Source organism: Chelonoidis abingdonii, chromosome 8, assembly GCF_003597395.2.
Source record: "Chelonoidis abingdonii isolate Lonesome George chromosome 8, CheloAbing_2.0, whole genome shotgun sequence".
Lineage (NCBI taxonomy): Eukaryota > Metazoa > Chordata > Testudines > Testudinidae > Chelonoidis > Chelonoidis abingdonii.
This window is the reverse complement of record NC_133776.1, coordinates 52447122-52468794: the sequence shown is the minus strand read 5'-3', so window position 1 is coordinate 52468794 and position 21673 is coordinate 52447122. Positions and strand designations below refer to the sequence as shown.

The 21673-nt window shown below is 54.6% G+C and overlaps 1 protein-coding gene across 1 annotated transcript; it reads left to right on the top strand.

The window, feature by feature from the left end:
• Positions 1–3521: 3521 nt before the first annotated feature.
• On the top strand, positions 3522–7516 carry LRRC3 (leucine rich repeat containing 3). The gene is made up of 2 exons (XM_032772484.2): positions 3522–3718; positions 6586–7516. The coding sequence occupies exon 2, from the start codon at positions 6728–6730 to the stop codon at positions 7508–7510; it is 783 nt and encodes a 260-aa protein (XP_032628375.1). The 5' UTR covers positions 3522–3718; positions 6586–6727; the 3' UTR covers positions 7511–7516.
• Positions 7517–21673: the final 14157 nt, after the last annotated feature.

Genomic DNA, 21673 nt, shown 5'->3' with positions numbered 1-21673 from the left:
TTAGTAGCCACCAGGCCACTGAGCACTCAAGGGATGGCTTTACCCATGCAATATGCTTTAGGCCAGATCCTCAGCTGGTAGAAACTGGCATAGCTAGTGGTCATTTCTGCCAGTTCAGGATCTGGCCCGTTATCTGCCATGTGCAGAATGGGACTGGTTCTGCTTGCACATACACAGGTTTTGCACAGGTGTAATTCCATGGCCCTCTGTGGAGCTACTCCTGATTTACATCATTATAAGTTAGAGGGAACTCACCCCAGCCTCCCTGGCATGAAGTCATGCTTTGACACATAGGCCTTGCTCATCTACTGCCCCGTCTCCTTCTCCGTGTCTGGGCTGAAGGCCTGCAGGCCATGTGGGAAAGTACACTGTCTGTACAGCATTCCCCCTAGAAGTGATGCCACCATCCTCTGCCTGACCTTTGGACTCCTCTGCCTGTATCTGGGGGTGTTGACTGGTAAATAATGTCCAGCTTAGGCTAAAAAGACAGAAATGCGTGTCTGAGCCTAGAGCAGGGGTGTCCCAGATCCGGCCCAGCTGAGGCATTTGAATGCATCACAAGACAGGTTGGCTTGTACAGAAGCTCAGCTTTTGTTTGAAACCAACAAGTCCATTTCTAGCCCTGGCACTTGTAAAGAAAAACATTTGAACATGGATCGAGTATAAACCACTGCAGTGCTCTCTGCCTGAGTCTGCAGAGAGCCTGAAACAACAGCTCTGAGCTGTGACCTCTCCCATCCGCTAGTCATCTAATTGGAGTGAGACCCTTACAACCCAGTGATGACACTTCCCCTGTCATTAACTACTTCATCGCTATATCTGGTGCAAGGTGAGGGGGTGTTGCTGCAGGGAAGGAACAGCAGACGGAGGAACAGACAGGAAAGGGGGAGAGAACAGAGGCAGAATTAGTGCTGTAAACCTTACGAGCATATCTCCCACTGATTGTGACACAAAGGTACTGAACAACTAAGGGATAATAACTAGATGTTTAGTTGCTACGTAAATGCCACATTCTAACCTTGATCTTTGGGAGTTCTGCAGGCTGAGGGGAGTGTTTAGTCCTAAATTAATACGCTGACCCACAGAGCATAATTAACAATGGAATTAGCCCTCTGGCCATCCCAGGGCTAGCGCATTCCCGTGTCGAAGCTGTTAATATTCTCACAAGTATCAGCAGCTCCCAGTGAAGTAACTGTATTCTCTGTATCTGCCCATCACCCAGCCACTCTGCAGCTCCTGAGACAGGGCCATGGCATTGACACTGGGGCAAGTAGTATCACAGATGCTAAGCCCGTCCTGTCCCTACAGGGAAGCTGAATGGCTGGGGGTGTCCTCGGGGGCACATGAGTGCTTGGGGGGGTGTACAGTCACACAGCTCATTGGGCACATCAGCAATGCAGTTATTAACCCCCCCCCCAACATACCCTGCAGAAACGGTACAATGCCACGGAAACAGCAGTTGGCTGGTCCCTGTGCTGGCTCCAACCGCTCAGCAACATTTCAGTACCAGGAGCCTCTGAGCAGTTGTGATGGGGACCAGTGCAATCCCGATGGGTTTGACTCTCCACATTCCCTCAGAGGGAGCCGAAGGTGCAGCTTTAAACTGATGAGTGTAACAGGCTTCTTCCTCTGTGAAAGCCACGGAGCTGCTGGCAGGCCAGGGCCCCTGCTTGCAGGAGATGGTCTGGCTGTGCAGCCCTGAGACCTGGCCTCCTTCACTGCATGCTCCTCCAGCAGGGCTCATGCTAGGGGGCTGAGTTTGCCCCAAGTGAGCCTGGCCTCAGCAGGGAGAGCACAAGGGCTTTGGATCGTGCTGGGCTAGTGAGGCAGCGCCGTGCAATGGCCAGCCGGGAGCCTGTCAGTACCAGGGCAGAGCTCACCCGCTTTGCGATGGCTCCCGAGGAATTGGGTGACAGCTCCAGGGCGGGCCCCAGCATGGCCACAACCCTTCCTGGGCCACACTTCCCTTGGCGAATGCTGCGCAGTTGGCACAAGTGCAAAGTGACTAGCCTGGGCAGGAAGAGGCAGGCCTGAGGCAGTGCGGATCACCCTGCTGTCAATAAAATGGTTTCCTTCATGCAAGCTACTGCAGGGCCACCCAGAGGATTCAGAGGGCCTGGGGTCTTCAGCGGCAGGGGTCCCGCTGCCACTGAATTGCTGCCGAAGACCCAGCACTTTGGCGGTGGGTCCCGGGGCGGAAAGACCCCCCGCCGCAGATCTTTGGGGCACTTCAGCAGCGGGTCCTGGAGCAGAAGGACCCCCCATCATTTAATTGCTGACAACGACCCGGAGCAGAAGAAGCTCCGGGGGCCCGGGGCCCGCGAGAGTTTTCCGGGGCCCCCAAAGTGAGTGAAGGACCCCACTCCAGGGGCCCCGAAAAACTCTCGTGGGGGGCCTCTGCGGGGCCTGGGGAAAATTGCCCCTCTTGCCCCCCTGGGCAGCCCTGATCTACTGGGCTGTTTGGAGCAGAGATGTCTCCCTGGCCCCTGCTCCCTGAGTGGCTGCTAGTGGGTCAGGGCTAATGGGAGACCCAGAAAACAATGTGATTATCCAGTAGGGCAGCACCTTGAGGCTCCATCCAAGCTCAGAGCCCCTGAGAGACAGCCCCTGTCCCACAGAGCCTGGAGCTGGTCGCTTAGGAGCTGGGGGATGGGGAGACACCCTGTATGCAGCCACAGGATGGGGCAGTCACAGCACAGGTTTCCCCAGGGAAGCACTGCAGGTAAGCTGAGGGCTCAGTCTGCAGGGCACATTAGAGGGGGTGCGCGGGGTCAGATGCAGGAGAGAGCTAACCTCGCCCAGCCAGTGTGGCACTTGGGGAGCTCTCCCTTTGTGGGGACAAGGGGAGGTAGGGAAGGACGTTCTACCCACAGACACCCCCATGGCTCACCCCCAGAGGTGACAGTGGGGCTGAGACTAGACCCCAGATCTGCTGAGTGCCAGCCAGGGCTGGCACCACAACCCTGCCCCAACTCTCACCACACATGGAGCGAGCGTCGCCCTTCTGTGAGGCTGCTGGATTCATTTCAAGTGGTGGACTCGTCCGCTCACCCCTCAAGGACAGAACCCAATGCAGCCAGCCACTGTGTCTCCAGCGGGAAGGGCTGGCCCATCCCTGGGACAAGGAGAGCCACAGCCAACGCCAGTGACTGCTAAGATCCAGCATCTTGGGAGCAATTTAAAACCCTCCTGTCAGCAGAAGACACTGCGCTGAAGAGAGAAATTTAGAGGGAATTTGAAAGCACTCGTGAGAGAGCTGCTACTCCACCTCTCCCCATCTATTACTGATTGCCTGGTAATCATGCCCAGAACCTACTGCGCCATACGCGCCTGCCAGCATGCATGACACAGGACGTGTGGGGAAGAGATTGAGGTTGTTTATGTGGTTGAGTTATTACTAGGCTGTCCCTTTAAAAAATCCAAGGATGTGCAGCGAGGATGTCAGTGACAGGCAGATGCTGTCCAATTACAGCCCATCTGCATGGTGTGTGGCTTGTGTGTATGCCGAGGCAAAGGAGAGGACCACAGAGATGGAGACATGAAGACTGAACAGACAGCAACAAGTGGTGGATGGGGTTTAAACCCCGCTAGCCTTGCCAGATCTCACCCAGACTCAGGCATACCGGGCTGCAGGGACAGCACTGGTTACACGCTTGGCAGCTGAAGGAGGAGAATAACAAAACCTGAACGGCAGCCAAATGGTTTTACCTCAACTCAGGTAAGGTGCCTTTTCATTGCTGATTTAGCAAACAAGAAGTGCCATTAGCAGGTCAGGGTTCTAGTGATCTCCCACCCTACCGAAGCAGCAGGCTTGTATTCAGGGAGAGGAAAGCGGGCTGTTAGGAAATATGCCCTTTCACTAGTTATTAGCTACAAAGTACCCTGCCCAGCCTAGGTGACTGAGCATATTGCAAATGGGTCCGATTGGAAGCCGTGCCGCACTGGCATTCACTGTAACGAAAGAACTCTTGCTCCAAACATTGCCAGGCAGCTGACGAAGATGCAGACAGGCTGGTAGTAAAATTGTGCTTCCTAGTGAAATGAAGCTGGGCATAATCATTGTTCCCTGTTGCTTGGCATGGCCATGACCCCACTGGATAATCAAACTTTCAGCTCAGTGCCTCGCTTCAGTTTTTGAAAGCCAGTTTAACATGGATTTATCAGGCTAAGTTCTGCACTGATCTTACACCTGTGGAACCCTATTCATAGAAATGGCTTCTGGATCGAATGGAAGGAGTTGGCTTTGACCTATAAAGCCAGAAGATCTTGATTCAGCATAATACTTTAACTTCAAGCATGTGCTTAATCCATCCCTATTTAGGAGAGTATTTAAGCACAAAGTGCTTGGCTGAATTGGGACCTAAATGCTTTGAGACCTGCTGAGTGGAGACCCTGCCTCTCTTGCCATGCCAGGATGGCCAGTTCTGGGGTCAACAGAGGAATTCCGTGAGGGTCCTGCAGAGCTGCCAGTCTGCACACACTGCATTATGTGCGGGGGCTGCTGCAGAAAGTGTGGGGTTAGATCTAGGCTGGGCAGGGCAGGCTGGGGAGTTGCTGTGGTTGAGCACTGCTGGGTCTGGACCGATGCTGTTGTTTGTTCTTGTACTTTGTGGCAGGGATGCCCATAGCCTGGGGCAGGGAATCCTTCTAATTAGTGTATTAATCCAACTCACTCAGAACCCCCTGCGCTGAGGCAGGACCAAGTAAACCTAGACGAGCCCTGGCAGGTGTTTGTCCAAACTGTTCTTAGCAACCTCCAGTGATGGGGATTCCACAACTTCTGTTTGGAAGCCTGTTCCAGAGTTAACTACCCGGAGTGCTAGGCAGCTTTTCCTAATCTCTAACCTAAACCTCCCTGGCTGCAGTTAAACCCATTACTTCTTGTTCTACCCTCAATGGACATGGAACCATTGATCACTGTCAGAGGTGGCACATGAGTCTTCTGTTTGGGGCGGCTCACACACAAGTGCCAGAAGCTCCCTAGAAGTTGGGGCGGGGGGGTCACCTGCACCTGGACCGTGGCCCTGCCACTGAGGCCCCGTGCCCAGTCATTCTCTTCCCCCGAGGCCCTGCCCTTGTACTGGCTCTTATGCCCGCTACCCTGAGGCTCTGACTGCCCACTGCTCACTCCTCTCTGATTCTTCCCCGGATACTCCCCTCACCCGCTGCTTGCTCCTCTCCACTCCCTTCCCAGAAGGGTGGGCCACCAAGGGACCATCACTTTTTTCTGCCTTAGGTGAGTGGGGGGGTCCTCAGGGAAGGAGGCGGAGCAGGGACAGGAAGAGGGCGGGGCCTCAGGGGAAAAGGCCAAGCGGAGGTGGGAAGAGCCAGAGTGAGAGCAGGGAATCAGGGGAAGAGATGGAGCAGAGCGTGGGCGGGGCTCCCCAATTCTATGGGGCTTTGCTTCTGGTGCCCAAAGGCAGCAGCGAGCCAGTGCGCCTCTGGAGGGGTGACCCACGCCACATTTGCGGCATTTCTCCCCCCTGCATCGCTGGCCTTTTGGAGGGAGGCTCAGCCTCCCCTGGCCTCTTATACATGCCATCCATGATCACCATCCTCTCTGTAACAGCCCTTCGCAGATCTGAAGACAGTTCTCAGATTCCCCCTCAGTCTCCTTTTCTCAAGACTAACCATGTCCAGTTTTTTTACCTTTCCTCTCAGGGCAGGTTTTCTAAATCATTTATCATATCTTTTGCTCTCCTCAGGACTCTCTCCAGTTTCTCCTCATCTTTCCTAATATTGGGCTTTATTTTGTTTTCAGATTAGTGTTAACTCCCATCCCCAAGTCCCATACTGATGAAATCACCATTTGTTTGGAGAACAGGCATGTAGATATATGTGTGTGTGTGTGTTAATTTCAGTGTTGCCATCTCTCTCAATCCTAGGTGATATTTAGTGTTTTTTCCTTAAAGCTCCAGCTCTTGGAGTCATGTTATCCCATCATAATGTCGGCTTTCCTTTTTTTAAAGTAACTTTCTAATTGTCCTGGTTGCAAAGAAAAGCTTGAAATTGTGACCTCCAAAGGCTCACACACTAGAGGGCAAATGAAAACAACCCTGCTTTGATTATTTGTTACAATCTCATGATTTGCAAGCCAATCTCACAAATTTGGATGGTCTGGTTCACAATTTTTTTTAACGCTTGAGGTTGGCAAGATTGTCCCAGCAACAGATTATAACATCTCTCGTACAATATCAGCTCTGTGATGGGGCTCCACCTGTTTCATTCACTACTTAGCGGCAACATCCTTGCACTTGTGCACCTGGTCCCCAGGGCCAGGAAGGCTCCACAGCGGTGCATAGAGTGGGGAATTACTTCCCTGTGCCAATGTGTATCTGTGTCACACTCTGGCCCTCAATAACTGACCCTTTCATTTAAAAATCTGAAAAATGCAGAGAAATAACTTTCATCTGAATTGATCCTATCAGAGAAGATGGTAGATGACCTTGTTAGGGGCTGGCGCACAGAGTTAGCAGATTAACCCAGTGCTTGCTTTGCTAATGTAGATCACACACTGAGAGATCTAAGTGTTTCATAGTGTCAAGAAAAATAATGTCAATTTCCCCTCCCTCTTTTTGCTGTCAGAAAGGAAAGAGCGCACTTTGAAAGACAAGAAAGGAGAGTACGTGACTTGCCTCCAGCTAGTCCTGTTGCACACCTGGAGAGGTTAGCTGGCAAAGACTAACATTTCCCCAGCAGCCATGCAGAAGTGTGCCCCGTTGAGACGATGATCAGAATGTTCCTGGCACACCCGGCAACCTCACTGGCACAGCTGTCCTCCACCCGCTTTTTCTTCTGCCTCCTCCTGTGCATCCCTCCTGCGTGGCCCGCCTGCCCCCAGTCCTGCCAATGCACAGACCACTCGGGAGCCGTGGCTGTGCTGTGCAGCTCAAAGCATTTGGATGAAATCCCAAAGGACATTCCCAAAGATGCTGTGTTTGTGAAGCTCGATGCAAATAAAATCACCCAGATCCCCAACAATGCATTCAAACACCTGAACCACTTGGAAGAGCTGGACCTCTCCAGAAACGCCATTGAGAAGATAGACATGGCAGCTTTCAGAGGTGTGGCAGATGGGCTGCGGACGCTGGATCTTTCCAATAACCTTATTCAGAGTATTCCCAAGGAAGCCTTAGTCAAACTGAATGCTAAGATCCGCCTGTCTAATAACCCGTGGCACTGTGAGTGCGCTCTGCAGGAGGTGCTCTGGGAAGTGAAGCTAGATCCTGAGTCAGTGAATGAGATCACCTGCCAAACCTCTGTGCGTGAAGAATATGTCGGGAAACCTTTGATCCAGGTCTTGGACTCTGGCGTCAATTTCTGTAACATCCATCAAAAGACCACAGATGTCGCCATGTTCATCACCATGTTCGGCTGGTTCACCATGGTCATCACCTATGTGGTGTATTACGTTCGACACAACCAGGAAGATGCCAGGAAGCACCTGGAGTACCTTAAATCACTGCCTAGCACCCAGGTCCCCAAAGAGACCATCACCACGGTCCTGTAATGCCAAGCACCATGTCAAGAAACGCCTCGGGGGAAGCAATCTGCTTCTGACCTGCTTGCACAAGCTTTTCTATGAGGTTTTTATGTGACATTTGATAGAAATATGAAAATGTATTTTGTTATTAACTGAACCGTGGCCACAAGCTTGTAGGGAAACAGCAGTACCCCTGTTTACGTCACATCCCATGCCGTGGCGGGTTACTCATTGCTAACTAAGACACAACAGGATATGTCCTGGCCGCTGCAGAAGGTAGAAAGCAGAACCCCTAGTCTTGTCTGCCTCTGTCATTCCAGAGGGTGGTGTTCCAGAGAGTAGAATGTGCAGCCAGAGATCACAGGCCTCCAACGTCTGGAGCGATTGCAGGGATCCTAAGGTGTGCCGCTGAGCAGTCAGCATCTGCTCAGCACCATCAGCATGAGACCAACACACAGGGCTGTGTCTGCAACTGACAGAGTCGTGTGGGCCTGGAGCCTAAGACATCAGTAACTGCCCCAGGCTGCATTTCCCCTGCCTCACCCCAAGTTCCCTGCTAGAGGGAGCCCGCCGCACTGATAGAGGGGGTCAGCCACCATTGCAGCGCCGGCCCCTCCTTGCCCCACCCAGGCGAGAATGGCTTGAGGGGGCAGGCCGGGGAGCTGCCTGCTCATGCTATGTACTGGTTGAGCTCTGCACACGAGCATGTTGGGGTATATAGAAGAGCCTGGCAGCTCTGGGTGGAAGGCCCTGATATGGGGCCCTGCATTGGGAGCATCCATGGTCAGGTAGCTAGATGGGCGCACAAGCCAAACCAGCACATATTGGTTCCTTCAGCTAGGGAGAACGCCCCAGAAGTGGGAGATCAGTGGGTCATCCTCAGTTTCTGTCATGCCAGAGAGACACACGCTCAGCCCTGGGGCTTCCTACCTGGGTCTCCATTCAATGGGGTTGACTTGCCCCCACCTGTCCCCTTCTGTTCCTGGGCAACGTTCCCTGATGAGAGGATAAAAACGAGCTGTTTGCCCAAGCCCTTCCCAGTCCTGCCCACCCCAGTCACGAGTCAGACCCCCCACCAATCATGAAAGCAGCCCCAAAATCAGGAGGGTTTTGGTTTAAAGAGTGCAAGGATGGGTTTGGGCTAGTTTTGGATTTATGAAAAAAAAAAAATTGTGTGACAATCAGTGCTGCCAGCTCTTCCGTGTGTGTGTGTGTGTGTGTGTGTATGTGTGTGTGTGTGTGTGATAGTTATAGTGCTGCCAGCTCGTGTGTGTGTGTGTATCTGTGTGTGCGCGCATGCATGTATGTGTGTGTGTGTGTGTGTGTGTCTGCGTGTGCATGTATCTGTCTGCATGATAGTTACAGTGCTGCCAACTTGCCCGTGTTTGTGTATCTCTGTGTGGGCATGCGTGTATGTGTATGTGTGCGTGTGTATCTGTGTGTGTGATAGTTACAGTGCTGCCATCTCTCGTGTATGTGTGCGTGTGCGTGCAAGCACACAGGGGGAGGCAGCCTCTGCCCCAGCCCAAGACTCCTCTAGCTCCTAAGGGGAGGGGGGCAGAGCCCTGCCTGCCTCTTGCAGCAGCTCTCAGCACTGCTTCCCACCTCCTGCCTAAACCTCTCAGGGCCCTGGAGCAGCTGCAGCCAGGGGATGCTACCAGGAAGGGGACCAGACCCAATGGAGTGGCACAGCAACACCTGCACTCCCTGGGGATCTACTGAGTCTGAGGGCAGGGCTGTAAAAGAGAGAGTCCTGCCCCAATGGGAGCAGCTCCCTGAGGAGAGCCTTGTGAGAGTCCTTCTCCCAGAGCCCCCCCATGGGGCATTGGTCACAGGAGGGGATGAGCCAGAACTGCTGGGCGATAGCTAGGTACTGGCTGGGCAGGTTAGCTAGTTACTGACCACCTGGCTGCGGGGATAGCAAGTTATTGACCAGCCGTCTGTCTGGACAGTTTAGCTAGTTACTGTCTGTCTGTCTGGGGCTGGGGGAAGGTAGTTTCTGTCTGTCTGTGGCAGGGGCAGCTCCAGGCCCCAGCATGCCAAGCACGTGCTTGGGCCAGCAAGCCGCGGGGGGACGTGCTGCCGGCGCCGCGAGGGCGGCAGGCAGGCTGCCTTCGGCAGACCTACCGCAGGCATGCAGGAGGTCCCCTGAAGCCACGGGACCAGTGGACCCTCTGCAGGCAAGCCACCAAAGGCAGCCTGCCTGCTGTGCTTGGGGCAGCAAAATGCCTAGAGCTAGTTAATGTCTGTCTGGGGATGGAAGGTTAGCTGGTTAATGTCTGTCTGGGAGTGTTAGCTAATTTCTGTCTGTCTCGTGGGGGTGGAAGGGGGTTAGCGAATTACTGTCTGTCTGGGGGGTGGGTTAGCTAGTTACTGTCTGTCTGGGGGGGGGTTGTTAGCTAGTTACTGTCTGTCTGTCGGGGGGGTTGGGTTAGCTAGTTACTGTCTGTCTGTCTGGGGGGGTTTGTTAGCTAGTTACTGTCTGTCTGTCTAGGGGGGTGGGTTAGCTAGTTACTGTCTGTCTGTCTGGGGGGGGGTTAGCTAGTTACTGTCTGTCTGTCTGTCTGTCTGGGGGGTGGGTTAGCTAGTTACTGTCTGTACAGGCTTTCTGGACGTCAAGTACAATAGGGGACCTGTGTTGTCATTGTTTGATTTCACTCTGGATGTGCAAGTTCCTGTTTCCACACTTGCAGTTTTCTTTTTCCCCCAGCAGCGCTGTGCATGGGGAGCCAGTGCAGGAGGCCGGCTCATCCCCTCCTTTGGACACTGTCCCAGGAGAGGCTCTGGGAGAAGGATTCTCCCCAAGGCAGCTATGGATAATGAGAGATGGTTGGGCTACAAAGGGAATAGCTGGCCCTCACACCTGCCTACAGTTTTACTAGATTCTCAGTTACGTCCCCAATGAACTAACGATGGAACGAACTAACAAAGGGCATGCGTGCTGCAGAAATAGGGTGCAACCCCTGATCCCCTTCCATTGCCTTTGTTGATGGAAAGGTGGCTGTTCTGATGGTGTTCACACTCCACTCCAATGACGGATGGCTTTGGTTAGTGAGCAGAGCATGCGGAAAAGGGGCCATTCTCTTACATTCCCACCCAAGTGCCTCCTCTGCTCTGCATACAGCACCTCAGGCAGGCACCAAAATGCTGTTGCTTTTCTAACCTCTCCTTTCTCAATAAAGTCATACTGAACTGCCAAGCTGCTTGGGTCACATCGTGTCACGTCACGTGTAGGAATGAGGAGGGGCCTTGTGGGACGTGGAAGGGATGGGACACAATGGCCAAGGGTACAGTAAAAGCAAAAAAGCCTGAAGTTTGCTGTGCAGTGTCTTTTAAAGTGTCTCAGACACTAGGTGTAGTTGGGTCAATGGAGCAGAGCTGAAAGTGCATTTCTTCAGTCTAAGGCCCATGCTCAGCCTGGAACCGATCCCTGGGACAGGGAACGTGAAGTGCTCACAAAGGAGTTTTCGCTGTACAATGGTGTGCATTTGTAACCTGGGCAATGGCTGCACGTAGCAATAGTTAGCACCAGGTGAGCGTGCACAGTGACCTTTCAGCATCAGGCAGCTGCAGTTCGGGTGCCGTGGTTTCAAATAGAATTGATGATGGTGTTTGTTAAATTTTATGAAGCCATGAGGAGAGAGAGTCTTTTGTCTTAACAAGGGCGACCCGGAAAGGCACATAAAGAAAGAGTTGGCCTTGCCAGCCAATATGATGGTTGAGAGAGAGCAAAGAAGAGCTGGTGGCACAAGAGGAAGGAATAAAAGCAAGAGGAAGTGGGAACAAGAATGCAAACCCAAGGAAAGGAACTGTGAAGAAAAATGGAAGGTAAAATAAAGGCCTTTAATAATGGGGATTAGCTGCGCAGAGCATTAGAACGTCACTAGTTTGTACGCACACCCAAGCCCCCCTTGCTTATTTGTAAATATGATTACTGCAGGAGACTCAAGTGGCCTCAGCCTGGGTCAGGGCCCCATTGGGCCAGGCACTGTGCAAACACATGGACGAGACACTCCCAGCTTCAATGAGCTTACTGGCTAAATGAGCAAAGCAACACACACAGCTAACGACTGCTGCTGCCTCACACCATCGGCTTCATTCATTCCCCAGCTGGAGTTTAGTTGTGCTGAGAACACTTCCGCGCCTCCATTATGTGTGAATAGCACTACCAGAAAAACCTAGGAGCAGCTCAACAGAGCAGCAAGCTGGTCAGGCTTTATTTTGCTACAGTGATTAAGGCTTTGTAAGCTCAGATCTCCTTATGGGGCTGATCCAAAACTCACTGGAGTCTTTCCATTCAGCCCAGTGGGCTTTGGATCTGGAGCTAAAAATCAGCCTGCTATTAAATGCTCTGTGCCGAGCAGCTGGGTGTCTACTGATTATGGGGCAGGCAAGTTACTGAAGCATGATAAAAGAAGGGTCTGTGGAAATGTAAGCAGTGCTACCAATGATTAAGGTTGCCCGATACTTCCCGTTACAAGACCCTGTTTTCACTTCTTTATAACTTTGCCAAACTTCAGTGGTTAGGCCTGAAATCTTCCTTGCCAAGGCAGCCGCGTGGCTGCCTCAGGCTGAATTTCTTTGGAAAATTTCAGCCAAAACAGTTCAGCCATTCCCAAGAATGAGCTTCGGGGAAAATGCATCGTTTTGCTCATATTAAATGCAATCTGGTGATCTTTTCTTGGAACCACTCTAGCGTTTCAAAGTGCTGACCACACACTGCGTGCACCAGCCTCACAGAGTGACTGAGCGTGCTTTAGCCTACGGCTACGGGGCAGATAGGCCTTTTCCTGTCATTGCTGCTTCCAGCTACAGTAAGATGGGGCCGGGCATAGGAACTGAGGGCAGGGAGTCGCTCAGTGACCTCCCCAATAACCCCCAGGCAAAGTGGAGGAAGCCATCTGATTTGAATGCAGAAAGGACAAAAGCCGGATCGGGGGAAGGGAGAAGAGTAGTTTGAGACAAGAAGTCTGGTGAGACTGGGACTGGAGGGGGAGAGAGAAACTGGGACTGGCTGCACAAGGAGACTGGGAGTTTGAATATTAACACCCAGTCACAGCCGCTTTCCTTACTCTTACTGTATAGTAGGTGTAAAGGGGTCAGGGCTTTGAATACGGGGTCCCAAGAGGAGACATTTGAGACACACAGAGGTAGTGTGCACTGGACGGGCCTGCTGCTGGCCCAGCCGGTTCTGGGCATTGCTTTATAGCTCCAGACACATTCTCTTTCCTCTCCCCGATCCCAGCAAGCCGTGGCTCAGCGCAGCACCCCCAGCTGGGAATACACAAGGCAGGCCAACCACCAACCCCGCCCGCTCTCCCCACATGGCAGCAAGCCACTGACCCCACAATCGGACTATTTCTCTGGCAGCTCAGTGTTGCTAGGCAATGCTTTAGCCCCTCCTTCTTCTGGTTTGGGCCAGTGATCATCTTGGCTAGCCTCTTACTCTGTCTAGCTGTGTAGGTCCTTCTATGGCCCCTCTCCGAAGTGTGTGAGCGTCTCATACACATTGAGGGATTCATCAGCACAAACCCCCTTCTCATTTCACTGCAAGATTCAAAGGCTTGTCGAGAGGATAGCAACATCCTGCCTTCACAAGGCCATTAACCCAGGATATATGGGGGCACGGCCCTCTGGGGGAGTTTTCAAGACAGCAAAATCAGGGGAGAAGGAACAGAATATGTTAGACTAAAAGCAGCAAGACAGCCCAAGGACTGAGCAGGACACAAATGTGGTTGATTAATCAGTTTATTAACTGTAGTTCCAGTACATTACAGCTTCTGCATTCTTCTATCTATCCATCCATCCGAGATTTTAGTGCCCAGAGTACGAAGGGGTATAATCAATACATCCTGGATCAGGCACATTTTTCTCTGCATGTTAAACCATATTTCCATATCTCACTCCCAGGCCGTTACCCAGCAGTTGTCCATTTTCCTTATCTTGCCTTTCCTTCTACTTGGGGCTGATTTAGGGCTGTTGTGCTTGACTCGTAGTAATGGAGAGAAAATCAGATTGTCTATTTCCACCAAGAGGAGGAAATTAAATGGAGGAATCAGTGAACTCCGGCAGCTGAACCCACTTTACATACCATCTACAGCTTTGCAAAGGCAGTTTGTTCTCTGACATATTGCAAACGCTGTCCCGGTCAGAAAGCTTCAAGACCTGCAACCCTATACTAAAGGGAGGCTAAGATACATTGTTTCTGCAAGTGAGGTGGAAATGGCTTGTATTTCTAACAGAGAGGGAACTGGTGTTTTCATGGATTTCCAAAATGTCCCCCGCACACACAGTTATCACTGCGGCAGTGCCTCCCCGGGGGCTGGGAGTTTTGTAATACTCCAGCTTCATACAGAAATTGTATGAAATAGGTTTGCTGGAGGAGTTGTTTTTCCTTACAGCAGTGCCTAGGTTCATTACATTTTTCATTACACCAGTGCCTTGGCTAAGATCCAGTTCCCATTGTGCTAGGGGCAGCACAGACACCTAGCGAGAGATGGTCCCGGCAGAGAGGCAGGACATGGTTTGCCCAAGGTCCACAAAGCAGATCAGCAGTAGTGCCTGTAGAGTACCCCGGTGCCCTGACTGCCAGGTCAGTGCTGTATGCCCATGGGTCTGGACCATGCTGTGTGCGCCAAGTATGTACGTAACCCTCATTCCAGCAGAGAATTCCGGGTGTGTGAGTAGTCCCAGTCTGGGAAAGGAAGAACCAGTTCCCCCATGGGGGAAGGGATGGTGTCCTATGTGGGCGTGGTAATGGGGACACTAACTATTTTGCCAGCAGCTGCAGGAAATATGGCACTGGATGGAGACAAAGGGTGGTCAGCTTCCCTAGGCTTCCCTCAGACTCTGCTTGGGAGAGACAGACCAGGGGCTTATGAAGCGGGGATGGAGCCATTTGGAGGTCACTCCCTGGGGCATGCTGAGAACTGTTCCACTGGAGAGTTGCCAGTTCTGAGCAATGAGCTAAGCCTGGCCCCGCAGTTGAGGCAGTGAGGTTGGAGCAGCTATCCCTGGACTCCCACCCACTACAGAGGTGCCAGGAACCCTCATGTCACCACAGCATCCGACTCAAGTGTGAAACTGGCAGAACTGTGCAATGACCCCCCTTGCACGCATCCCGTGTTTGGAAGGACCATGGGACCTCCAGGTCTAAGCCTAGACTACTGGCTAGTACTTAATAGCATCGTCACATCGCACTCACAGGGCAGAACATGCCAGAGCCAGGCACATAAGACTTGCAAATCGGCTCAGGCTCAAGGCCCCTTAGGCCAGTGTCCCATCTGTGCTGGTGGTCAGTGCCAGCTGCATTTGAAGATGGCACAAGAACCTTTTCAGGGGAGGAGATAGCTCAGTGGTTTGAGCACTGGCCTGAGTTCAATCCTTGAGGGGGCCACCTGGGGCTCTGCAGCAAAATCAGTACTTGGTCCTGCTAGTGAAGGCAGGGGCTGGACTTGATGACCTTTCAGGGTCCCTTCCAGCTCTATGAGATAGGTACATCTCCATATATTAACCACTTTAACTGGGGACTAACCTGAGCAGTAAGCAAACATCTTGCTGACCTCAGCCAGCGTGGGGCTGTATTCTCACCTGGTACCAGGCCTGGATTAATCAACAGGCACTCACTGCCCATGCTCAGGGCTCCCATCTGATGTCCCCAGACTGCTGGGGAAAAACAGTAACCCAAGTGGTGCTATGACCCCAGGGTGCCACTCACTACAATTTGGCCCAGTAGCCCACGAGTGGTGCGGGGGTCTGTGGGTGCAGGGCCGTAGGAGTGCGGGATGAGCCATGGGTGCTAGTGGAGGGGGGCCAGGCAGGGGCAGCCCCAGCCTGGGACTGGAGCAGAGAGCTGAGGCAGTGATGAATGGCCAGAAGTGGTGGTGGGGGTGAATGGGGGATATTGGGAGGCTGTAGTGTGAGGGGTTGGAGGAGTGATGGGATGGGGGCTATGGAGTGGAAGGTTGTGGTGTGAGTGGATGGTGGGGGTGATTGGGAGACACTGGGAGGCTGTGGAGTGGAGGGTTGTTGTGTGAGGGGTGGTGGGTGCGGGTCATTGAGGGGCGGTGGAGGGTGTGGTTGGAGGTGTGAGGGGGTGGTGGAATGAGTGGAGGGGATGTTGGGGGGCTGTGAAGTGAGGATTGAAGGAATGGTGGGGTGGGGATGTTGGGGGACTGTGGAGTCGGGGTTTGGAGGTGCAAGAGGGTGGTGGAGTGGTAGGGGTGAGTGGGGGATGTGGGGATTGGAGAAGTGGTGGCTGAGGGATTTTGTGGGGCTGTGGAAGCGGGGGCTGGGTGAGAGAAGGTTGATGGGGTGAGTTCTGTGGGCTGTGGGGAGAATTGGGATGTTGGGGGCTGACGGAGTATTGTGAGGGCAATGGAAGAGGTTGCGGGCTGGGGTTGCAGTGTTGGGTTGCTGGATTGGGTTGGGTTGGGTTGGGGGGCTGAGGGATGTTGTTGGGGTATATGGCCTGGGAGGGCATACAGGAGTGCAAGAGAGGGGTGGCTGGGCCAAACCTGAGTGGTGCTGTGCCCTGGTGCTTGCCCCCCTCCTCCCTGACCATAAGCACTAACCTCCAAAGGCTGACACCGACTGGTAGAGGGCTGGCACGGGCATCCCGATGACATTCTGCCTAGACCTTCCTTGTGGGGACCCCAATTTTCATAGCACACAAGGCCCCACATTTCTTTGCCCTGGGCCTGCCTGCAGCAGGAGGGGTTCTCGCTCTTATCCATTCAGCCCAAGCAATGTAGCAGTGCCGGCTCTCGGTCTACGTGGGCATGCCCACCCCCCCCCGCCCCCGCATGCTACGCTCTAGGCCAAAGTACCCCCAGGCAGCACTGAGATGGCAGGAACAGCTGGTGACAGGTACATGCAAAGGGAGTCTGGCCTAGTGCTGAGGGCACAGGACTGGAGCCTGAAGGGCTGCGTTCTAGTCCCAGCTGTGCCAATCCCCTGGAGCAGAGCACCCCTCTGTCCATCCCTCTGCACCCGTCATTCCGGGGCCAGCTCGACCATCAGCCCCTCAGGCTGGAGGGCATTAATGGGGGGCAGCTGCAGCTCAGGGGGTGGCTTGAGGTTCTGGATCCTATGTCATCTCATATAGATTCTGGACAGGGACTCGACCAGAAGGCTCCTATGGAGGGGGCTCAGGACTCTCCCTCCCCTGCCCTGATCCAGCTCTCACCCCACACTCTCTCCCAGCCCCTCCCCTCACCCTCTGACCAGCACTCTGCCCCGTCCCCAGAGCCAAAACCACTCCCCTCCTGCTGCCCCACACCCAGCTCTGAGCGCCCCCTGCACCCAGCCCTGTGCCACGCCCAGACCTGAGCACAAGGGAGGCAGTCAGCCTGAAGAGCACCACTCCCACCAGCAGCCAGGCAGTTCTGGGAGCCCCCAACCCAGACACCTTCTGCACCTCTGCTTCCCCAGGAAGCACCAAAAGCTGGACCCACCCCTCTCAGGGGCTGGATGGTCCTGGTGCCCCCTGCCCCACTTCTCCCCAGGGTCTGGAAGTTGCCACAGGTGCCAGGACTGCAAAGAGAGGTGAGGGAAGCAGGCAGAAGGGGGGGTGCAATGCCACTCAATTTTGGCCCAGCTGCCCCGAGTGGCCAGCCAGATTTCCAGCTCCTGTCCAGGGTCAACGGAGGGACCTGAGCCCTCTACCCCCACCCCTTTGTTACACCCCTGCCTCTGTAACAATTTAGCTAGTGCATGTTCCGGGCAACTCATCTTCAGGATCCACAGCATCTAATTGCAATAGACTTTAAAACCTGGAGTCAGACAAATTGCTAGTTGCAGACACAGTCGCTTGTCACAGTCATAGTTTACATGTAGCAATGAAATAGCCCCATGCGGCACTATGACCCAGGAGGTGGGAAAATAATCAGTGGAAAACCAAGGGAAAACATGTCTGAGCTTTTTTTACACTGTCTGAGCAAGGCAAAAGCATCAGGCTTTTATGGTGAGCTGAACCCAAACCGTTCCCTTGGATTCAATTTGCGTCTGCTAATTGAATCGTCTTGTCCCTGTGGCAGGATTGTAAAATACAGTCTGCCCATTTGTCAGGGGCGGGAAGGGAGGATGAAATATAACCAGGGCACTGAGCTTTGGCGCCAGTTGAAATGGTTGCATGAGTTGTTCTGGGATGGTAATTGGAGGCGGGGGAAGGACAAGTGGGGAGTGTGCTGTGGAGAGCAGTGGGAGGTGGGCACAGTGGGCTGCATGCTTTGAGGACAGTGCTTTCTCAGCTGGAGCATTCAAAATGTTCTTTGCAGCTGGCTGAAAAGCACGGCTCTAAACCAGACATTACTGCTTAGGAAAGCCTGACTCAGCCACTCGGTGACACATTGGGATCCAGCCTCACCCAAAGTCCTGGACTCCCTCCTGGCCATTTCTGCTCTTCTCCCTTGCCCAGGCGATAGGGACATAGTTGAGGGAGAGATACAGCTCAGGGACTGAACCGGAGTGATCTCTCTCCTCATGTGGTAGCCCTTAGGAGGCTGGAGTTTCCGGGCAGAGAAGCATTCAAAGGAGCAGACTGGGGAGGTATCCGAGCTTTGTCGGTGGGTGTCCGACCCCTGGGAAGAAGACAGGGTAGGATTATAGGCTAAGGCCATGTCCACACTACAGCCGCTAAGCACAGCTCTGGTGCTGCGACTGTGCTGTTATAGCACCACAGACATGTCCTATCCCCATCCATGCAGTTACTCCATCTCTCCGGGAGGCAGGAGCTAGGTCAATGGAAGAATCCTTCCATCAGCTGAACGGCGGCTAGGTCACTGGAACTACCGCACACCTCGTTCCACTGCCCTGCGAACTGGAGCTAGGGTGATTTCATTTCTAAATGTAGCCCAGCTCCAGGCAGGAGAGGGGGGAACCACCCGCTGGCTGGGCTGGAGCATATGAAGGGGGAATGAAAAGGGATGAATGTGGGGTCAGTTTTCGCAGGCGTGGAATCACGTGGCAGCGCGTGAAGGCAAGGCAGGCACTTGGCAGTGGGGCCCTAGCTAAGATGGCAGTGGGTTTCCAGGTTCTAGCAGCGCAACCAGCAGCAGTGGTCCTGTCACTCATTATACAGACCCTGCACTCCGGGTAGAATGGGTATCACAGGTATTCTGGAGCAGGCCAGGCAGCTGGGACAGGGCGGGGGCTACCACGAGAGATCTGGAGCGGAGAGCTGGGCTAGTCAAGGCTTATTTTCTCAGCGTGATTTCCCGCAGCCATTGTCGGCTGAGTGCTGCAGGCAGGACGAGGAGCTGTGAAAATATGGGCCAAGCACAGGCAGCTGCTGCACCGGCTGCCCAGACGTAACCCTGCCAAGAGCCCTCCAGCCTCACCTGCAGTCCACAGGTGCTGGGTGCAGGCACAGGAGAAGGCGTTTGTACTTGTGATGTGAGCAAGGCAGGGGCAGGGTCTGAGCCAAAAGCCGCGTTCACCTCCCCACTGTGCCCCAGCAGCACAAAATACATGCTTCAGTTTAGATTCCAAAGCGGGCAGCTAAGGGGAAGGCTGGGTTTGGCTGTGAAGCACAAATGTGCACACCTGTGCATTGGTGGCCTGGGGGCTGGCACAGCCCCTTCTGCCCCATCGGGGGCCCGGTGTCTGGTCCAATCTCTTCTGTTCATGCATTAGGAGTCCGGGGGCTGGCACACCCCTTCTGCCCACACACAGGGGGCCGGGGCCTGGCACAGCCCCTTCTCCCCACACACTGGGGGTCGGGGCCTGGCACAGCCCCTTCTCCCCACGCACTGGGGCACGGGGCCTGGCACAGCCTCTTCTCCCCACGCACTGGGGGTCGGGGCCTGGCACAGCCTCTTCTCCCCACGCACTGGGGGCCGGGGCCTGGCACAGCCTCTTCTCCCCACGCACTGGGGCCCGGGGCCTGGCACAGCCTCTTCTCCCCACGCACTGGGGGCCGGGACCTGGCACAGCCTCTTCTCCCCACGCACTGGAGGCCAGGGCCTGGCACAGCCTCTTCTCCCCACGCACTGGGGGTCGGGGCCTGGCACAGCCTCTTCTCCCCACGCACTGGGGGCCGGGGCCTGGCACAGCCTCTTCTCCCCACGCACTGGGGGCCGGGGCCTGGCACAGCCTCTTCTCCCCACGCACTGGGGGCCGGGGCCTGGCACAGCCTCTTCTCCCCACGCACTGGGGGCCGGGGCCTGGCACAGCCTCTTCTCCCCACGCACTGGGGGCCGGGGCCTGGCACAGCCTCTTCTCCCCACGCACTGGGGGCCGGGGCCTGGCACAGCCTCTTCTCCCCACGCACTGGGGCCCGGGGCCTGGCACAGCCTCTTCTCCCCACGCACTGGGGGCCGGGACCTGGCACAGCCTCTTCTCCCCACGCACTGGGGGCCAGGGCCTGGCACAGCCTCTTCTCCCCACGCACTGGGGGCCGGGGCCTGGCACAGCCTCTTCTCCCCACGCACTGGGGGCCGGGGCCTGGCACAGCCTCTTCTCCCCACACACTGGGGGCCGGGACCTGGCACAGCCTCTTCTCCCCACGCACTGGGGGCCAGGGCCTGGCACAGCCTCTTCTCCCCACGCACTGGGGGCCGGGGCCTGGCACAGCCTCTTCTCCCCACGCACTGGGGGCCGGGGCCTGGCACAGCCTCTTCTCCCCACGCACTGGGGGCCGGGAGCTGGCACAGCCTCTTCTCCCCACGCACTGGGGGCCGGGACCTGGCACAGCCCCTTCTCCCCATGCACTGGGGGCCGGGACCTGGCACAGCCCCTTCTCCCCATGCACTGGGGGCCGGGGCCTGGCACAGCCTCTTCTCCCCACACACTGCGGGCCTGGGCCTGGCACAGCCCCTTCTGCCCTGCAGTAGAGGTACAGGGGCTCCTTCTTATTTAGTCTTGCCCCATCTTCTCTGCAGTATTTGTCCCCTCGTCAGGATTCCTTCATCAGAATCTCTGTTCCTGGTGCTCCCATTGCTTTAGGGGAATCCCCCCCTTGGAGCACACTGGGGCTCCCCCAGAAGCACTTGCCAATGTGGGGGAGGACATTGGTCTTATGTTCATACACAGCTTCTTCCCAAATCATCCCCAGGTGGTTCCATGCAGCCCGCCCCCCGAAGGAAACCGGCTGGCTGTTCCAGAGCCCCTAGTGCCGCATGCCGCCTCTCCTGGTGCTCAGCCTCCCAGAGCTGCTGCTTGGTGCACCAAGGGAGCCGGGGCGGGCCGGCTAGGGCTGTGATTAATACTGGCGATAACTCCATGCATGCTCAGGGTTCAAAGGGGGCTCTCTCTCTCTGAGCCAACAGTTTGGTAGGCCTCTGGTTGGCTAAGCAGAGGACCCCAAAGGAGGACAAGAAAAACAGGACAAAATTGCAACTAGAGCATTTTGCAACACTCCCTCTGTGACTGTGAGTGAATATCTTACGAAAACAATTAAACAGATGATTCCATGGGAAAATGACTTCACTAGATTGGGGGGCGAGGGGCCAATGCTGCAAGGGTGGTTTCCACCAGCTGAAGATCTGCCCTGCTACTCTAATGACTAAAATCTCTCTAAGTGCAAATCTCAGTGCAGACGTAACTGTGGAACTGCCACCACTGCCTCCATCATTGTAGAGGATAAAATCATTACATTTCAATCTACCCCGCGTGGTTGTAAAATATACCTATTGATTTCCGCAATATGAACACGTCACTTACAGGAAATGACTGGAAACAGCGACAATAACGGGAGGAGGTTAGACGGACACTGCTCGCTGCCTCAGGATTACAGGCAGGTGGGCATGGAAACAAGAATCAATACGTCTTGGAGGACATGGGCAGCATTATCGGAGGACATAACTATGCAAGGCTTGTGCATCAGACCAATCCACTGGAGGCTGGACACTCCTCAGAGCTGGTGTTCTCACCCACTGGGGTCTGCTGCAGAGTGAGCTAGGAGATGGCTGCCTAGGATTGGTTTGAACATAGGTCTAGATGGTGCCTTCAGACCAACTCCACTGCTGCCTGTTATCCGAGCTCAGAACGGCACCAGCTTGACAGCTGCCATCTGGCTCAAGCCATAGCTGGTCTTCCATGGTGCCCTGGCCAGCTCCTGGATCGAGGAATGGGAAAGGTGCCGTAGAACCACTTTCCTCTGTCTGTCCTGGTCCTGCACAGAGCATAGCTCAACCAACCCCAGGGATTTGGCGCTGAGGCTTGGCTTCAGACTTTCCCAGCATTCCTGAG